Source organism: Petromyzon marinus, chromosome 46, assembly GCF_048934315.1.
Source record: "Petromyzon marinus isolate PM22_M1 ecotype Great Lakes invasive population chromosome 46, UKy_Petmar_22M1.pri1.0, whole genome shotgun sequence".
NCBI lineage: Eukaryota > Metazoa > Chordata > Hyperoartia > Petromyzontiformes > Petromyzontidae > Petromyzon > Petromyzon marinus.
The window spans coordinates 14,558,678-14,579,363 of NC_133712.1; the positions used below are offsets into that span (position 1 = coordinate 14,558,678).

General features: G+C 42.0%; 1 protein-coding gene across 2 annotated transcripts in view; it reads left to right on the forward strand.

Moving 5' to 3' along the window:
- Nucleotides 1-4,954: 4,954 nt before the first annotated feature.
- LOC116952350 (protein BTG1-like) overlaps nucleotides 4,955-20,686 on the forward strand; it is a 31,319-nt gene continuing 15,587 nt past the window's right edge. Inside the window, exons 1-2 of one of the 2 annotated variants that reach the window (XM_076074236.1) lie at nucleotides 4,960-5,150; nucleotides 5,299-5,419. In XM_076074236.1, coding sequence (XP_075930351.1) covers nucleotides 5,414-5,419 — 6 coding nt within the window. In that variant the 5' untranslated portion in view covers nucleotides 4,960-5,150; nucleotides 5,299-5,413. Of the gene's footprint in view, nucleotides 5,151-5,298; nucleotides 5,420-20,686 lie in introns of both variants that reach the window. The other variant, XM_032971626.2, reaches the window with a different exon arrangement.

Below are 20,686 nucleotides of genomic sequence, written 5' to 3' on the forward strand. Positions count from 1 at the left end.
CACCACGTGGCGGTGGTGGTGGTGGTTGCGGTTGCGATCAAAACGATGATTGTGATGCTGGGTTCATTATCAGTTGTGTAATTACTGCGGGTTCGCGGTGATTGTTGGGTCCCGAGCTGGACGGCGGGGACCGTTTTGCGGAAATTAATGCACGGGAACGGTGGATAGGGGGTGGGCAGGTGCAATTTGCGGTGACAGCAGCGACTTGGCGGCTCTCGCTGGCCACTCGGATTCACCGGCTGATGAGACACTGAATGTCGAAACCAGAGCAGAGTTTGTGTCGTCGTTGCCGCTGCTGCTTGTGTTGAACCGAAGCTTGCTGCGCTAGAACAACTGCAGTCAGCCGTGTGGCTGGTGGTATGTGCACAAAGACTTATGATATTGCGCGCTGAGGGGCCAGATATTGTGAATGAGGTGGACTGTCAGCGTATTTATTTTGCTACCTTTTTTAAAAAAAATTACAATAATAAAACGCCAAGCAAGCGGCCAGCAACCAACGGCGCTATGCAAGTTGTGGCCTTTTGGTGTCATCTGGTCGAGCACCAATTGGGTCGAGGCTCAAAAGAAAGCCGTCCCTTGGTGTGGACCAACCAGTCTCAAGGACAATGCATATATTATCATAGTGTGTTTTTGTTTGCATTTTGACTGCAGGTATTGTGGTTAATGCAGACATGAATCCTTGTGAAAAAGGTTTCAGTTTTGTTGCCAGAAAAAAGGGGCAAACCCCTATTATTAAGTAATACGTTGAAATGCGCCTCACGAATGCAAATTATGATTTCATTTCCAATGCAACTTCCAGTACCGATGTGATGATGATGAACGTGAAGATAATGACGTTGACATTGTGGCAACGGCTTGGGCGGGAAGCTTTGTTCCAGCCCTGGATTGGTCAAGGCCTTCACACACCCGTCAACCCCTTATCAGTGCCCTACCTGATTACAGACCAATTTAGACCTTATTGGTCACCCCGTGCCCCTTGTACATCTCAACGTTCATCCTACAAAGTCCCATCACAAGGAAGAAACACAAAGAGACAATCACCACCACTACACTCACCACCGCTACACTCACCACCGCTACACTCACCACTGCTACACTCACCACTAGTACACTCACCACTGCTACACTCACCACTAGTACACTCACCACTGCTACACTCACCACTGCTACACTCACCACTAGTACACTCACCACTAGCACACTCATCACTACACTCACCACTTCAAACTTGTCACCTCCTTATCAGTGCCCTACCTTGTTACAGACCAATTCAGACCTCATTGGTCACCCCCGTGCCCTTATAAATCTCAACGTTCATCCTACAAAGTCCCATCACAAGGAAGAAACACAAATAGACAATCACCACCACTACACTCACCATTAGTACACTCATCACTACACTCACCACTACAAACCTGTCACCTCCTTATCAGTGCCCTACCTTGTTACAGACCAATTCAGACCTTATTGGTCACCCCCGTGCCCTTATAAAGCTCAACGTTCATCCTACAAAGTCCCATCACAAACAAATAAAAAAAATTGTTTGCCCATATTCAAACGGCTGTAATACGCCGTATGGACCTGAAAACTCAATTTCCCTGTTAAAGAATACGGGATAAGCCGTATCGGTTGACAGGTATGCAATGCTGATGATGATGATTCTTTGCAATTACACTGAGAGAGAGAGGAGCACATGGCTCAGAGAACCAAAATCACAGGCGGTCGACGCACTGATTGACAATGAAGAAAAGTTAATCTGGACACATCGCGGCCGTATGAGAAGATTGAGTTTGAGTTGACTTGATTTGTTACACGGGTGGGCTAGTTTAGTCAATTGCCGTGATGTGTGAGCGCAGCGAAAACACAAACGAAAGACACAAAAAAACATAAATTCAGTATTGGCGGACGAGACTGTAACCGAGTTTTTATTTTACCAGGTAAGGCCCACATTTGCACGTTTTACCACGCGCGTATGTGGTTAATGCAGACTTGATGCCTTGTTGTAGGTGTCTATTTGGTGTTTGAACATCTTATCTCACAACACCTGTATTCTTTAACACGTAACCTTTCGCGACTAATATTATCCATAATGGGGCTTCTGCTGGCTGTCGCCTGATGATGCTAGCTGTAATTACTGGCCAAACGTCGTACTCGAATTGTAAATGTTGTGGACTTAATCTCCAACACACAACCGGTGTGCTGTACTAGTAACGAATTGGCCACGTTCTGTTTACGTGACAAGCCTTACTAATTGGCTGTGCCGGGTGGCGGCGGGTTTAACGACACATTTATATATTTACGTGATCTAACCAAATAACCTCTATTATGGACCTGTGTTCTTACCGGAAAGGCTAAAGCCTGTTCTATATTTTTTTCATCAAATTGATACTGGAAGAAAAAAAAAAGATCCCATCACATTTTACTTGTTGAAGATCACGACAAGGACAGATTTGGCCACACACCCTGAGGTGGTTGCCGCAAGATCACAATGGTTGTGGTTGCTGTGGGTGTCGAAGGATAAGCTGGAGTCGAGGGTGACCCAGACAGAGGGAACTTGATGTGGTTGTTGAATTGGACAGATGAGCCAGCGATTATTCTGCTCGAGGTAGGCAAAGACGTGGAAGAGAGGCTGCCTGCAGCTGGCGATCAGCAACTCTGTGACATGAGAATCTGGTCCTGACTACCGTGGGGATTGTTTGATCAGCGCGGTTTGGTTAAAGTTGGGTTGGCCGCAGGATGTGTATGCTTTAACTTTAACATAGCCATTTCTGTGACCAGTCACAAGCTAATCACTCAGCCATTTCAATGCTAAATTATATGCTAATTCCTTTGTCAAGGCGCTTTGTTTCTTCTCACACAGCTTAAAGGTCGTGATCTGAGCGTGGCTTTTTCACTCAAGCGCTGTCTTCCAGACAGTCTCGTCCCTTCACCTGATGAAGGCCACTTGTGTTGTGGCCGAAACGTCGTGATTTTTGTTATTTTATTTTTTACCTACGTGACTTTACCCAATAGAACCAAAGAGTAAGGTTCAGGTATCACTCGCGATCACTGTAATCACTCGCCACTGATGTTAGCCAGGACTCGAACCCCTGGTGAAACGGCAGGCGGCGCTGTCGCACTTTTTTCCCACGATATGTTCAATTATGCGACATTACATTTCCACGGTGCTTTCGGTAAAGTTTACGTGAAAGTTTACGTGACTTTACCGAAAGAACCGGAGAGTATGGATTCCTGCAGTCACGAAAGCTTCAAAGCAAGATTTGCAAATGTATTTCACGTTATTGTCATCTCGTCTTCTTTGGTTCTTTCGGTAAAGTCACGTAGAATGAGAATAAAATAATAAATTGATAAAATAAAATAACACAATGATATTCTCACCACGTTTCGTTTCTCGTGTTTATGCGTTTCTGGATTTATCTAAGATGTGAATTCAAAGAACTGAACTGCAATAATAATAGGGGTTTTCCCCTTTTTTTCTGGCAAAAAAACTGAAACTTTTTTACAAGGAATCATGTGTGCATTAACCACAACACTTGTGGTCAAAATGCAAACAAAAACACACACACTGATAATATATATGCATTGCCCTAGCACCAATTGAGACGAGGCTCAAAAGAAAGCCGTCTCTGGTGTGGACCAAGCAGTTTCAAGGACAATGCATATATTATCAGTGTTTTTTGTTTGCATTTCGACCACAAGTATTGTGGTCATAATGTAAACATGATTCCTTGTAAAAAGGTTTCAGTTTTGTTGCCAGGAAAAAGGCGAAAACCCTATCATATTTTGATACTGGCAAAGGAGGTCTAATGATGTAAAACTGAACTGCAGTTCACTCAGAATAAGCCTGCTGCCATGACAAGCTGAGTTGTTGATGCCCCTGCTGAACATTCAATCAGAATATTTATTTATACTAGAGAAATCCTATGAGCTACAAAGCGCTTTTTCACAGACGTTATGGCGTGTCATCAATGTACTGCAATCGAATCAAAATAAGACGCTCAACAATTTCGCCAATAACACTGTGTGGCCTTAAAAGGAAACAAAATGCGACGTTTCGCGCAATGCCCCTTCTTCGTGCTCTATGAAGGGCCATTGCCCGGGACGTTTGTTGAGTTTTGTGTGATTTGTGCTCCGCTTGTCAACGCAGCAGCAGCATTAAGTCGATGCGATTACTGTAATCGCTTCGAAAGAATCGATCAGAGCTATAGTCGACATACTCATAACAGAAACAAATAGAATCAAGAATATGAATCCCTGCAGTCACGAAAGCTTTAAATCAACATTTAAAGCCTAAAGGAATCGAATCGGATCTGTGCCGGGCGGGAGGGTGGCAAGTTGAGGGGGGGGAGGGTGCATAGGCGGAAGTCACGTGCTCAACTCCGGCGCGCGTCACCGCGTGTTGTGGTCATCCCGCCCTACGATTGGCCGGGCCTTCCCAGAGGCGACGTCACGCTTGCCACCGCCTCCACATGGGATGACCTCACGCGACCACCGTCTCCACTGCGTGACGTCACAAGCGCTTTACTCTCCGGATGACGTCACACAGGAGACCGTCTCCACAGGCTGACTTGACGCGCGCTCTCACTGCGTAAATGATATCACGCGGCCTTTCTTCCCATGGTAACATCATACGGACTTACTCCCGCGGGATGACGCGACGCGGCCCCTTATTCTCGGGAAGAAAAACGTCATACGGTCTTACTCCCGCTGGATGACGTCACGCAGGCTTTCTTCTGGGGGGTAAACGTCCTTGGTCTTACTCCTACGGGATGACCTCACGCCCCCCCCCCTCCCTTATTACTCGTGGAGACAACGTCATACGTTCTTACTCCCGCAGGATGACGTCACGCGACCCCCTTATTCTCGGCAGAAACGTCACGCGGGCCTACTCGTGCGGTGACGTCACGCGGCCCAGTTTTTCCCGTGGTAAACATCACGCCCCCCCCCCTCACACCGATTGACGTCACGTCACCCCTCCCCTCCCCCCGGGTTGTTGTTGTTGTCAGTGGGAGAGGAGGAGGGCTCGAAGCTCGCTCCCAGGCGCTCTTTCATTCCTCACCGCTTTCGCCATCGCTATAAATCCCCATTTCTTGTATAACCAACCCTCTCATCGTACATTTGTTTTTTTGTTTCGCGAAATTTGTTTTTCGGTGGGTAAAATAATTGAACTGTTTTAGAACAACAACAAAAAAATCTCTTTCTGAGGGATTTTTTTGTTGTTTGTTGTTGTTCCTGTGTGTTCGTGTCGATGTAATTCCTGTAGCGGTAATTACATTGATATATTTTTTTATATGTCAGTTCGGTTGCGGGTGATTAGTAGCAGTTGTTGTCGTCCTTCCTCGTCCGGGGCTTGGTGTTTATCGCGGAGAATCGAGACGCGGGCGCCGAGGCTGGTGACCAAAGAAAGTCCTCCATGAGAGTGAGTGGTGCTGAGGGGGGTGGTGTTGGTCTTTTGTGTGGACGGGCAATTAATACCTGTGGCCGTCGTGCTAAAGTGGTTGTTGTTGCAGGTGTTGTTGCGGTTGTGCGGTGCGTTTTGTTGTTGTTGTTGCGGTGTTATGTGATGTCAAAGTGTGATGTCGGTCATTGTATGTTAATGTGCTGTTGTGTGTTGCTGTGCTATTGTGCGGTTTTTGTTGTTGGGGTGTTGTGTGTGATGTAAAAGTATGGTGTCGGTCATTGTATGTTAATGTGCTGTTGTGTGTTGCTGTGCTATTGTGCGGTTGTTGTGGTGTGTGTGATGTCAAAGTATGGTGTTGGTCATTGTATGTTAATGTGCTGTTGTGTGTTGCTGTGCTATTGTGCGGTTTTTGTTGTGTCTTGTCCTATTGTGTCCGTGTACGTGGGTTATTTTGGGTCATGAGTAAGTTAAGTATAAATATTGTCGTTAACCCTCCACCACCCAACACAGCCAGTAAGGTTTGTCACGTAAACAAAACGCGACAATTAGTTTACTACTTCAGCCCAGCGGAGAGTAAATTTACTACATTTACAATATTTTGATTGTGTGGTGTTTTTGTGGTTGTGTGTTGTGGCTGTGTGTTGTAGCTGTGTGTGGTGTTTTTGTGGTTGTGTGTTGTGGTTGTGTGTTGTGTGTTATGGCTGTGTGTGGTGTTTTTGTGGTTGTGGCTGTGTGTTGTGGTTGTGTTGTGGCTGTGTGTTGTGGCTGTGTTGTGGTTGTGTTGTGGCTGTGTGTTGTGGTTGTGTTGTGGCTGTGTGTTGTGGCTGTGTGTTGTGGTTGTGTGTTGTGGCTGTGCGTTGTGGTTGTGTGTTGTGGCTGTGTGTTGTGGCTGTGTGTGTTATTGTGGCGGTGGTGTTATTTTGGTGGTGCTTGACGTGTGTTGTGTCGTGCCTGTTATTATTTGTGTGGCGTTGGTTGTTGTTAGTGTGTTGGTTATTGTGGTTGTTGTGCTATTGTGTGGCGTCAGTTGTATATGTGCGTGGTTTGTGTGCGCACTATTGTCAATGTTGGCTATTGTGTGTGGTGTAGGTTGTGTATATAATACAGTAGGTGCTAGCTGACAACACCTGTCCTAACATTCCGTGTAGGCTACACAGGGCATCTTTGTCTTTGTGGTCGTGTGATGGTTATTGTGTATTGTTTTTTATGTTTGTATATCCATTGATTATTGTGTTTGATGTGTTATATGTGGGGTTGTTTTTGTGTTGCAATGTGCCCTTGGTTATTGTGTTGTGTTTGGTGTGTTATATATATGGGGTTGTTTTTGTGTTGCATTGTGTTTCTGCACGAGCTATTTACCTTCGTTTATTGTGTGACGTCTGTTATCGTGTCTATCGTGTTAACGTTGTGTTTGTTGATCGTTGTGTCGCGTGTGTGTCTATTGTGTTTTATTGGCCATTGTGCACTGATTTAAACTCCTATAACCACCACCGCGCCATAAACAAAGATAATACGATGAGCACCATCCTCACCATCGCCAACATCCACCCCCCCCCCCCCCACCAGGAGCAAACATCACCAACCAAACCCATACCCATCAACATCACCATCACTTGCCTAAAGCTCGACAAAATGCCCACCGTATGTAATACGACTGCGAGCAACGTTCCACCACCACCAGTTAGTTACGTGGCCACTCAAGCGGTGGTTGTGATTGTCGGGTGGGGGGCTGTGGCTGATGGCTGGTTCGTCGCCACCCTCCCCGTCAATTATGCGGGGGCACGGATGGACTTGGCCCCGCCGCGGGAACGCGCGCACGCGCGGACAAAGGCGATGGGGCGCCTTTGCGATTGTAAACAAAATGGAGCGCGGAGTTTATTTTCATTATATATTTCTCAAGAGTAGTGTGGGTGGAGCGGTGGCGCAGTGATTAGTGCTCCCGTCTGCGTTCACGGCGTGATGATGAACCCAATGCAACCTTTTCGGCTCACATTAGTGGGGAGTGACGCGTTCGAACCAGGGGGCCCTGCTGCTTGCACCCCCCCCCCCCCCACTGCCTTCACCCTGCACCGACCAGCGTGGTGAAGTATGGTCAACAAAACTCCCACGCCTGATACAGTGGGGGTGGAGGGGTTTGTGTTGCCTTTATCCAGCGGTGCATGCACAACAGGGGCTGTACAATGGCAAATTCTTCACTGGCTCTCTTTCAAGCCAGCTTTTGAGGAGGGTCCTGCTGCAAATGGCTCCATGTGGTTTAAGAAAGTCTCGTCAAGCATCCAAGGGGGTGAAAAAAAGCACTCAAATGTCCGCACAGATGGGGTTCACAATACCCCGAACGACGCCACTGCATACATCCGATTGGCACGGTTGGCTTACGTACGGTGCGAAAGAAATGCAACGAATGTAACGTAAAATATTGCCCGACAAACCAATGTTTTTACCGTCTGAAAGTAGTTTTGGCAAACAGCTATACAAGCAAGTTACGTGTGTGTGTGTATGTTGTGTCCGCATTTGCGGATAATAATGGTATTGGTATACAATGCACATCAGAATATTGAAACGGGAGGGGGAATCCCGATTTGCCATGAAGCTCTTTTTGACATGTCCAGTATGGGACGGGTTAGCAAGTTACAACATCAAACAATCGAAACAACTTGATATGAGTGCAAAAACTAGAAAAAAATGTGAGCAAGTCACGAAAAGCAAAAAAAATGATAACTAAAGTATATACAGTACATTAAATACAATTATGTGGGTCAGAAGGTGCAAGTGATGCAAGTGGAAGGAAAGAGATCAAGAAGAAGGCAGAAGAAGAGGTGGGCGGTGGCGATGTGGTGCGGTCGGACATGGTGGCCCGAGGAGCGGAAAGAGAGATGGCCCAGGACAGGGCCACGTGGGTAAGGTTGGCAAGGACAGTGGGGAACACTCCACATGAGTCGGGCAAACGCGTGGAAGAGGAAGAGCAGTACAGTAAATACAAAGTGCATCGGTACATTCTTGCCGATTTTTCAACACTAAAAATGCAAGCGAGGGCAAGGCAGCAAAACAACAAGTCTTAAGACTACACCAAGACAACAACAACAACAATACCGCCCCTCAATGAAATTGCACGTTAAAATGTAGCTCTCGGGACGCGCAAAAATGGAAGGAAGCGGAAAGCGAGGAAGACCTTAGCGTAGAAAATGGCCTGACGACGACGTCGCAAAGAGATCGGTGCCAAGAAAAGATGGTGGCGCACTTCTTTGAGCGTATTGGCACAAAAACAAGAGGAACGTGGAAGCAAATTACGAAATGTGCAGTGGACACCTACGGGGTTGTATGCCCATGCGTGGATCGTGATGATGATGTTGACATGGGTTAAGGATCGGAGTTACTAATCACGCTTTGAAAATGTCTGTACGCAGCACCAAATCTGCTTCAGGATATTTTTTTTAAAGGAATATTTACAATGTTAATGGAGGGAAGCAAGGTTGTTCCAATAAGTTGGTGCTGCAAAGGCTTTGTCGTCACCCATCTCAACTCTTGTTCTAATCATAATGTCGGTGAGTCATTTTACCCAGGAAGCCAGAAAGTGAGTCTGACTCGTTTTAAAGAGAGTTTTGCCTTGAGTCTTACCTTATCTCTGGAGTCCGTACACAAACATAATATGTGCTGCTAAGTTTACGTAATTTATTTTATAGTTTGAGGAAATTTCTAGGTAGCCGAATTGCACAATGTCATGGTCTGAAGCAGTGACATGGCCTCTAGCAGGGACATGGTCTATAGCAGTGTTAAGGTCTATAACAGTGACATGGTCTCTAGTAGTGTTAAGGTCTATAACAGTGACATGGTCTCTAGTAGTGTTAAGGTCTATAACAGTGTTATGGTCTATAGCAGTGTTAAGGTCTATAACAGTGTCATGGTCTCTAGTAGTGTTAAGGTCTATAACAGTGACATGGTCTTTAGTAGTGTTATGGTCTATAACAGTGACATGGTCTGTAGTGTTATGGTCTATAACAGTGTTAAGGTCTATACCAGTGACATGGTCTATAACAGTGATATGGTCTATACCAGTGACATGGTCTATAACAGTGTTAAGGTCTATAACAGTGTCATGGTCTCTAGTAGTGTTAAGGTCTATAACAGTGACATGGTCTCTAGTAGTGTTAAGGTCTATAACAGTGACATGGTCTCTAGTAGTGTTAAGGTCTATAACAGTGACATGGTCTATAGCAGTGTTAAGGTCTATAACAGTGTCATGATCTCTAGTAGTGTTATGGTCTATAACAGTGACATGGTCTATAGCAGTGTTAAGGTCTATAACAGTGTCATGGTCTCTAGTAGTGTTATGGTCTATAGCAGTGTTATGGTCTATACCAGTGACATGGTCTCTAGTAGTGTTAAGGTCTACAGTAGTGTCATGGTTTCTAGTAGTGTTAAGGTCTATAACAGTGACATGGTCTATAATAGTGTCATGGTCTCTAGTAGTGTTAAGGTCTATTACAGTGTCATGGTCTCTAGTAGTGTTAAGGTCTATAACAGTGTCATGATCTCTAGTAGTGTTATGGTCTATAACAGTGACATGGTCTATAGCAGTGTTAAGGTCTGTAACAGTGACATGGTCTCTAGTAGTGTTATGGTCTATAACAGTGACATGGTCTCTAGTAGTGTTAAGGTCTATAACAGTGATATGGTCTCTAGTAGTGTTATGGTCTATAACAGTGTCATGGTCTATAGCAGTGTTAAGGTCTATAACAGTGTCATGATCTCTAGTAGTGTTATGGTCTATAACAGTGACATGGTCTATAGCAGTGTTAAGGTCTATAACAGTGTCATGGTCTCTAGTAGTGTTATGGTCTATAGCAGTGTTATGGTCTATAACAGTGACATGGTCTATAGCAGTGTTATGGTCTATAACAGTGACATGGTCTATAGCAGTGTTAAGGTCTATAACAGTGACATGGTCTCTAGCAGTGTTATGGTCTATAACAGTGACATGGTCTCTAGTAGTGTTAAGGTCTATAACAGTGACATGGTCTATAGCAGTGTTAAGGTCTATAACAGTGTCATGGTCTCTAGTAGTGTTATGGTCTATAGCAGTGTTATGGTCTATAACAGTGACATGGTCTATAGCAGTGTTATGGTCTATAACAGTGACATGGTCTATAGCAGTGTTAAGGTCTATAACAGTGACATGGTCTCTAGCAGTGTTATGGTCTATAACAGTGACATGGTCTCTAGTAGTGTTATGGTCTATAGTAGTGTTATGGTCTATAACAGTGTCATGGTCTATAGCAGTGTCATGGTCTCTAGTAGTGTTAAGGTCTATAACAGTGTCATGGTCTATAGCAGTGTTAAGGTCTATAACAGTGTCATGGTCTATAGCAGTGTTAAGGTCTATAACAGTGTCATGGTCTATAGCAGTGTTAAGGTCTATAAGAGTGACATGGTCTCTAGTAGTGTTATGGTCTATAACAGTGTCATGGTCTCTAGTAGTGTTAAGGTCTATAACAGTGACATGGTCTCTAGTATTGTTAAGGTCTATAACAGTGTCATGGTCTCTAGTAGTGTTATGGTCTATAGTAGTGTTATGGTCTATAACAGTGTCATGGTCTCTAGTAGTGTTATGGTCTATAACAGTGTCATGGTCTATAGCAGTGTTAAGGTCTATAACAGTGACATGGTCTATAGCAGTGTTAAGGTCTATAACAGTGACATGGTCTCTAGTAGTGTTAAGGTCTATAACAGTGTCATGGTCTCTAGTAGTGTTAAGGTCTATAACAGTGTCATGGTCTCTAGTAGTGTTATGATCTATAACAGTGTCATGGTCTCTAGTAGTATTATGGTCTATAACAGTGTCATGGTCTCTAGTAGTGTTAAGGTCTATAACAGTGACATGGTCTATAGCAGTGTTAAGGTCTATAACAGTGACATGGTCTCTAGTAGTGTTAAGGTCTATAACAGTGTCATGGTCTCTAGTAGTGTTAAGGTCTATAACAGTGTCATGGTCTCTAGTAGTGTTATGGTCTATAACAGTGACATGGTTTCTAGTAGTGTTATGGTCTATAACAATGTCATGGTCTCTAGTAGTGTTAAGGTCTATAACAGTGACATGGTCTCTAGTAGTGTTATGGTCTATAACAGTGACATGGTCTCTAGTAGTGTTAAGGTCTATAACAGTGATATGGTCTCTAGTAGTGTTATGGTCTATAACAGTGACATGGTCTATAGCAGTGTTAAGGTCTATAACAGTGTCATGGTCTCTAGTAGTGTTATGGTCTATAGCAGTGTTATGGTCTATAACAGTGACATGGTCTATAGCAGTGTTATGGTCTATAACAGTGACATGGTCTGTAGTGTTATGGTCTATAACAGTGTTAAGGTCTATACCAGTGACATGGTCTATAACAGTGATATGGTCTATACCAGTGACATGGTCTATAACAGTGTTAAGGTCTATAACAGTGTCATGGTCTCTAGTAGTGTTAAGGTCTATAACAGTGTCATGGTCTCTAGTAGTGTTAAGGTCTATAACAGTGACATGGTCTCTAGTAGTGTTATGGTCTATAACAGTGTCATGGTCTATAGCAGTGTTAAGGTCTATAACAGTGTCATGATCTCTAGTAGTGTTATGGTCTATAACAGTGACATGGTCTATAGCAGTGTTAAGGTCTATAACAGTGTCATGGTCTCTAGTAGTGTTATGGTCTATAACAGTGTCATGGTCTCTAGTAGTGTTAAGGTCTATAACAGTGACATAGTCTCTAGTATTGTTAAGGTCTATAACAGTGTCATGGTCTCTAGTAGTGTTATGGTCTATAGTAGTGTTATGGTCTATAACAGTGTCATGGTCTCTAGTAGTGTTATGGTCTATAACAGTGTCATGGTCTATAGCAGTGTTAAGGTCTATAACAGTGACATGGTCTATAGCAGTGTTAAGGTCTATAACAGTGACATGGTCTCTAGTAGTGTTAAGGTCTATAACAGTGTCATGGTCTCTAGTAGTGTTAAGGTCTATAACAGTGTCATGGTCTCTAGTAGTGTTATGGTCTATAACAGTGTCATGGTCTCTAGTAGTATTATGGTCTATAACAGTGTCATGGTCTCTAGTAGTGTTAAGGTCTATAACAGTGACATGGTCTATAGCAGTGTTAAGGTCTATAACAGTGACATGGTCTCTAGTAGTGTTAAGGTCTATAACAGTGTCATGGTCTCTAGTAGTGTTAAGGTCTATAACAGTGTCATGGTCTCTAGTAGTGTTATGGTCTATAACAGTGACATGGTTTCTAGTAGTGTTATGGTCTATAACAGTGTCATGGTCTCTAGTAGTGTTAAGGTCTATAACAGTGACATGGTCTCTAGTAGTGTTATGGTCTATAACAGTGACATGGTCTCTAGTAGTGTTAAGGTCTATAACAGTGATATGGTCTCTAGTAGTGTTATGGTCTATAACAGTGACATGGTCTATAGCAGTGTTAAGGTCTATAACAGTGTCATGGTCTCTAGTAGTGTTATGGTCTATAGCAGTGTTAAGGTCTATAACAGTGACATGGTCTATAGCAGTGTTAAGGTCTATAACAGTGACATGGTCTCTAGTAGTGTTAAGGTCTATAACAGTGTCATGGTCTCTAGTAGTGTTAAGGTCTATAACAGTGTCATGGTCTCTAGTAGTGTTATGGTCTATAACAGTGTCATGGTCTCTAGTAGTATTATGGTCTATAACAGTGTCATGGTCTATAGCAGTGTTATGGTCTATAACAGTGACATGGTCTGTAGTGTTATGGTCTATAACAGTGTTAAGGTCTATACCAGTGACATGGTCTATAACAGTGATATGGTCTATACCAGTGTCATGGTCTCTAGTAGTGTTAAGGTCTATAACAGTGACATGGTCTATAGCAGTGTTAAGGTCTATAACAGTGACATGGTCTCTAGTAGTGTTAAGGTCTATAACAGTGTCATGGTCTCTAGTAGTGTTAAGGTCTATAACAGTGTCATGGTCTCTAGTAGTGTTATGGTCTATAACAGTGACATGGTTTCTAGTAGTGTTATGGTCTATAACAGTGTCATGGTCTCTAGTAGTGTTAAGGTCTATAACAGTGACATGGTCTCTAGTAGTGTTATGGTCTATAACAGTGACATGGTCTCTAGTAGTGTTAAGGTCTATAACAGTGATATGGTCTCTAGTAGTGTTATGGTCTATAACAGTGACATGGTCTATAGCAGTGTTAAGGTCTATAACAGTGTCATGGTCTCTAGTAGTGTTATGGTCTATAGCAGTGTTAAGGTCTATAACAGTGACATGGTCTATAGCAGTGTTAAGGTCTATAACAGTGACATGGTCTCTAGTAGTGTTAAGGTCTATAACAGTGTCATGGTCTCTAGTAGTGTTAAGGTCTATAACAGTGTCATGGTCTCTAGTAGTGTTATGGTCTATAACAGTGTCATGGTCTCTAGTAGTATTATGGTCTATAACAGTGTCATGGTCTCTAGTAGTGTTAAGGTCTATAACAGTGACATGGTCTATAGCAGTGTTAAGGTCTATAACAGTGACATGGTCTCTAGTAGTGTTAAGGTCTATAACAGTGTCATGGTCTCCAGTAGTGTTAAGGTCTATAACAGTGTCATGGTCTCTAGTAGTGTTATGGTCTATAACAGTGACATGGTTTCTAGTAGTGTTATGGTCTATAACAGTGTCATGGTCTCTAGTAGTGTTAAGGTCTATAACAGTGACATGGTCTCTAGTAGTGTTATGGTCTATAACAGTGACATGGTCTCTAGTAGTGTTAAGGTCTATAACAGTGATATGGTCTCTAGTAGTGTTATGGTCTATAACAGTGACATGGTCTATAGCAGTGTTAAGGTCTATAACAGTGTCATGGTCTCTAGTAGTGTTATGGTCTATAGCAGTGTTATGGTCTATAACAGTGACATGGTCTATAGCAGTGTTATGGTCTATAACAGTGACATGGTCTGTAGTGTTATGGTCTATAACAGTGTTAAGGTCTATACCAGTGACATGGTCTATAACAGTGATATGGTCTATACCAGTGACATGGTCTATAACAGTGTTAAGGTCTATAACAGTGTCATGGTCTCTAGTAGTGTTAAGGTCTATAACAGTGTCATGGTCTCTAGTAGTGTTAAGGTCTATAACAGTGACATGGTCTCTAGTAGTGTTATGGTCTATAACAGTGTCATGGTCTATAGCAGTGTTAAGGTCTATAACAGTGTCATGATCTCTAGTAGTGTTATGGTCTATAACAGTGACATGGTCTATAGCAGTGTTAAGGTCTATAACAGTGTCATGGTCTCTAGTAGTGTTATGGGCTATAGCAGTGTTATGGTCTATAACAGTGACATGGTCTATAGCAGTGTTATGGTCTATAACAGTGACATGGTCTATAGCAGTGTTAAGGTCTATAACAGTGACATGGTCTCTAGCAGTGTTATGGTCTATAACAGTGACATGGTCTCTAGTAGTGTTATGGTCTATAACAGTGTCATGGTCTCTAGTAGTGTTATGGTCTATAACAGTGTCATGGTCTATAGCAGTGTTAAGGTCTATAACAGTGACATGGTCTATAGCAGTGTTAAGGTCTATAACAGTGACATGGTCTCTAGCAGTGTTATGGTCTATAACAGTGACATGGTCTCTAGTAGTGTTATGGTCTATAACAGTGTCATGGTCTCTAGTAGTGTTATGGTCTATAACAGTGTCATGGTCTATAGCAGTGTTAAGGTCTATAACAGTGACATGGTCTATAGCAGTGTTAAGGTCTATAACAGTGACATGGTCTCTAGTAGTGTTATGGTCTATAACAGTGTCATGGTCTCTAGTAGTGTTAAGGTCTATAACAGTGACATGGTCTATAGCAGTGTTAAGGTCTATAACAGTGACATGGTCTCTAGTAGTGTTAAGGTCTATAACAGTGTCATGGTCTCTAGTAGTGTTAAGGTCTATAACAGTGTCATGGTCTCTAGTAGTGTTATGGTCTATAACAGTGACATGGTCTCTAGTAGTGTTATGGTCTATAACAGTGTCATGGTCTCTAGTAGTGTTAAGGTCTATAACAGTGACATGGTCTCTAGTAGTGTTATGGTCTATAACAGTGACATGGTCTCTAGTAGTGTTATGGTCTATAACAGTGACATGGTCTCTAGTAGTGTTATGGTCTGTAACAGTGTCATGGTCTATAACAGTGACATGGTCTCTAGTAGTGTTAAGGTCTATAACAGTGTCATGGTCTCTAGTAGTGTTATGGTCTATAACAGTGTCATGGTCTATAACAGTGACATGGTCTCTAGTAGTGTTAAGGTCTATAACAGTGTCATGGTCTCTAGTAGTGTTATGGTCTATAACAGTGTCATGGTCTATAACAGTGTCATGGTCTCTAGTAGTGTTAAGGTCTATAACAGTGACATGGTCTCTAGTAGTGTTAAGGTCTATAACAGTGACATGGTCTATAGCAGTGTTAAGGTCTATAGCAGTGTCATGGTCTCTAGTAGTGTTAAGGTCTATAACAGTGTCATGGTCTCTAGTAGTGTTAAGGTCTATAACAGTGACATGGTCTATAGCAGTGTTAAGGTCTATAACAGTGTCATGGTCTCTAGTAGTGTTAAGGTCTATAACAGTGTCATGGTCTCTAGTAGTGTTAAGGTCTATAACAGTGACATGGTCTCTAGTAGTGTTAAGGTCTATAACAGTGACATGGTCTCTAGTAGTGTTAAGGTCTATAACAGTGACATGGTCTATAGCAGTGTTAAGGTCTATAACAGTGTCATGGTCTCTAGTAGTGTTAAGGTCTATAACAGTGACATGGTCTCTAGTAGTGTTAAGGTCTATAACAGTGATATGGTCTATAGCAGTGTTAAGGTCTATAACAGTGTCATGGTCTCTAGTAGTGTTAAGGTCTATAACAGTGTCATGGTCTCTAGTAGTGTTATGGTCTATAACAGTGTCATGGTCTCTAGTAGTATTATGGTCTATAACAGTGTCATGGTCTCTAGTAGTGTTAAGGTCTATAACAGTGACATGGTCTATAGCAGTGTTAAGGTCTATAACAGTGACATGGTCTCTAGTAGTGTTAAGGTCTATAACAGTGTCATGGTCTCTAGTAGTGTTAAGGTCTATAACAGTGTCATGGTCTCTAGTAGTGTTATGGTCTATAACAGTGACATGGTTTCTAGTAGTGTTATGGTCTATAACAGTGTCATGGTCTCTAGTAGTGTTAAGGTCTATAACAGTGACATGGTCTCTAGTAGTGTTATGGTCTATAACAGTGACATGGTCTCTAGTAGTGTTAAGGTCTATAACAGTGATATGGTCTCTAGTAGTGTTATGGTCTATAACAGTGACATGGTCTATAGCAGTGTTAAGGTCTATAACAGTGTCATGGTCTCTAGTAGTGTTATGGTCTATAGCAGTGTTATGGTCTATAACAGTGACATGGTCTATAGCAGTGTTATGGTCTATAACAGTGACATGGTCTGTAGTGTTATGGTCTATAACAGTGTTAAGGTCTATACCAGTGACATGGTCTATAACAGTGATATGGTCTATACCAGTGACATGGTCTATAACAGTGTTAAGGTCTATAACAGTGTCATGGTCTCTAGTAGTGTTAAGGTCTATAACAGTGTCATGGTCTCTAGTAGTGTTAAGGTCTATAACAGTGACATGGTCTCTAGTAGTGTTATGGTCTATAACAGTGTCATGGTCTATAGCAGTGTTAAGGTCTATAACAGTGTCATGATCTCTAGTAGTGTTATGGTCTATAACAGTGACATGGTCTATAGCAGTGTTAAGGTCTATAACACTGTCATGGTCTCTAGTAGTGTTATGGTCTATAACAGTGTCATGGTCTCTAGTAGTGTTAAGGTCTATAACAGTGACATGGTCTCTAGTATTGTTAAGGTCTATAACAGTGTCATGGTCTCTAGTAGTGTTATGGTCTATAGTAGTGTTATGGTCTATAACAGTGTCATGGTCTCTAGTAGTGTTATGGTCTATAACAGTGTCATGGTCTATAGCAGTGTTAAGGTCTATAACAGTGACATGGTCTATAGCAGTGTTAAGGTCTATAACAGTGACATGGTCTCTAGTAGTGTTAAGGTCTATAACAGTGTCATGGTCTCTAGTAGTGTTAAGGTCTATAACAGTGTCATGGTCTCTAGTAGTGTTATGGTCTATAACAGTGTCATGGTCTCTAGTAGTATTATGGTCTATAACAGTGTCATGGTCTCTAGTAGTGTTAAGGTCTATAACAGTGACATGGTCTATAGCAGTGTTAAGGTCTATAACAGTGACATGGTCTCTAGTAGTGTTAAGGTCTATAACAGTGTCATGGTCTCTAGTAGTGTTAAGGTCTATAACAGTGTCATGGTCTCTAGTAGTGTTATGGTCTATAACAGTGACATGGTTTCTAGTAGTGTTATGGTCTATAACAGTGTCATGGTCTCTAGTAGTGTTAAGGTCTATAACAGTGACATGGTCTCTAGTAGTGTTATGGTCTATAACAGTGACATGGTCTCTAGTAGTGTTAAGGTCTATAACAGTGATATGGTCTCTAGTAGTGTTATGGTCTATAACAGTGACATGGTCTATAGCAGTGTTAAGGTCTATAACAGTGTCATGGTCTCTAGTAGTGTTATGGTCTATAGCAGTGTTAAGGTCTATAACAGTGACATGGTCTATAGCAGTGTTAAGGTCTATAACAGTGACATGGTCTCTAGTAGTGTTAAGGTCTATAACAGTGTCATGGTCTCTAGTAGTGTTAAGGTCTATAACAGTGTCATGGTCTCTAGTAGTGTTATGGTCTATAACAGTGTCATGGTCTCTAGTAGTATTATGGTCTATAACAGTGTCATGGTCTCTAGTAGTGTTAAGGTCTATAACAGTGACATGGTCTATAGCAGTGTTAAGGTCTATAACAGTGACATGGTCTCTAGTAGTGTTAAGGTCTATAACAGTGTCATGGTCTCTAGTAGTGTTAAGGTCTATAACAGTGTCATGGTCTCTAGTAGTGTTATGGTCTATAACAGTGACATGGTTTCTAGTAGTGTTATGGTCTATAACAGTGTCATGGTCTCTAGTAGTGTTAAGGTCTATAACAGTGACATGGTCTCTAGTAGTGTTATGGTCTATAACAGTGACATGGTCTCTAGTAGTGTTAAGGTCTATAACAGTGATATGGTCTCTAGTAGTGTTATGGTCTATAACAGTGACATGGTCTATAGCAGTGTTAAGGTCTATAACAGTGTCATGGTCTCTAGTAGTGTTATGGTCTATAGCAGTGTTATGGTCTATAACAGTGACATGGTCTATAGCAGTGTTATGGTCTATAACAGTGACATGGTCTGTAGTGTTATGGTCTATAACAGTGTTAAGGTCTATACCAGTGACATGGTCTATAACAGTGATATGGTCTATACCAGTGACATGGTCTATAACAGTGTTAAGGTCTATAACAGTGTCATGGTCTCTAGTAGTGTTAAGGTCTATAACAGTGTCATGGTCTCTAGTAGTGTTAAGGTCTATAACAGTGACATGGTCTCTAGTAGTGTTATGGTCTATAACAGTGTCATGGTCTATAGCAGTGTTAAGGTCTATAACAGTGTCATGATCTCTAGTAGTGTTATGGTCTATAACAGTGACATGGTCTATAGCAGTGTTAAGGTCTATAACAGTGTCATGGTCTCTAGTAGTGTTATGGGCTATAGCAGTGTTATGGTCTATAACAGTGACATGGTCTATAGCAGTGTTATGGTCTATAACAGTGACATTGTCTATAGCAGTGTTAAGGTCTATAACAGTGACATGGTCTCTAGCAGTGTTATGGTCTATAACAGTGACATGGTCTCTAGTAGTGTTATGGTCTATAACAGTGTCATGGTCTCTAGTAGTGTTATGGTCTATAACAGTGTCATGGTCTATAGCAGTGTTAAGGTCTATAACAGTGACATGGTCTATAGCAGTGTTAAGGTCTATAACAGTGACATGGTCTCTAGTAGTGTTATGGTCTATAACAGTGTCATGGTCTCTAGTAGTGTTAAGGTCTATAACAGTGACATGGTCTATAGCAGTGTTAAGGTCTATAACAGTGACATGGTCTCTAGTAGTGTTAAGGTCTATAACAGTGTCATGGTCTCTAGTAGTGTTAAGGTCTATAACAGTGTCATGGTCTCTAGTAGTGTTATGGTCTATAACAGTGACATGGTCTCTAGTAGTGTTATGGTCTATAACAGTGTCATGGTCTCTAGTAGTGTTAAGGTCTATAACAGTGACATGGTCTCTAGTAGTGTTATGGTCTATAACAGTGACATGGTCTCTAGTAGTGTTATGGTCTATAACAGTGACATGGTCTCTAGTAGTGTTATGGTCTGTAACAGTGTCATGGTCTATAACAGTGACATGGTCTCTAGTAGTGTTAAGGTCTATAACAGTGTCATGGTCTCTAGTAGTGTTATGGTCTATAACAGTGTCATGGTCTATAACAGTGTCATGGTCTCTAGTAGTGTTAAGGTCTATAACAGTGACATGGTCTCTAGTAGTGTTAAGGTCTATAACAGTGACATGGTCTATAGCAGTGTTAAGGTCTATAGCAGTGTCATGGTCTCTAGTAGTGTTAAGGTCTATAACAGTGTCATGGTCTCTAGTAGTGTTAAGGTCTATAACAGTGACATGGTCTATAGCAGTGTTAAGGTCTATAACAGTGTCATGGTCTCTAGTAGTGTTAAGGTCTATAACAGTGTCATGGTCTCTAGTAGTGTTAAGGTCTATAACAGTGACATGGTCTCTAGTAGTGTTAAGGTCTATAACAGTGACATGGTCTCTAGTAGTGTTAAGGTCTATAACAGTGACATGGTCTATAGCAGTGTTAAGGTCTATAACAGTGTCATGGTCTCTAGTAGTGTTAAGGTCTATAACAGTGACATGGTCTCTAGTAGTGTTAAGGTCTATAACAGTGATATGGTCTATAGCAGTGTTAAGGTCTATAACAGTGTTATGGTCTATAGCAGTGTTATGGTCTATAACAGTGACATGGTCTCTAGTAGTGTTATGGTCTATAACAGTGACATGGTCTCTAGTAGTGTTATGGTCTATACCAGTGTCATGGTCTCTATTAGTGTTAAGGTCTATAACAGTGACATGGTCTGTAGTAGTGTTATGGTCTATAACAGTGTCATGGTCTATAACAGTGACATGGTCTCTAGTAGTGTTAAGGTCTATAACAGTGTCATGGTCTCTAGTAGTGTTATGGTCTATAACAGTGACATGGTCTATAGCAGTGTTAAGGTCTATAA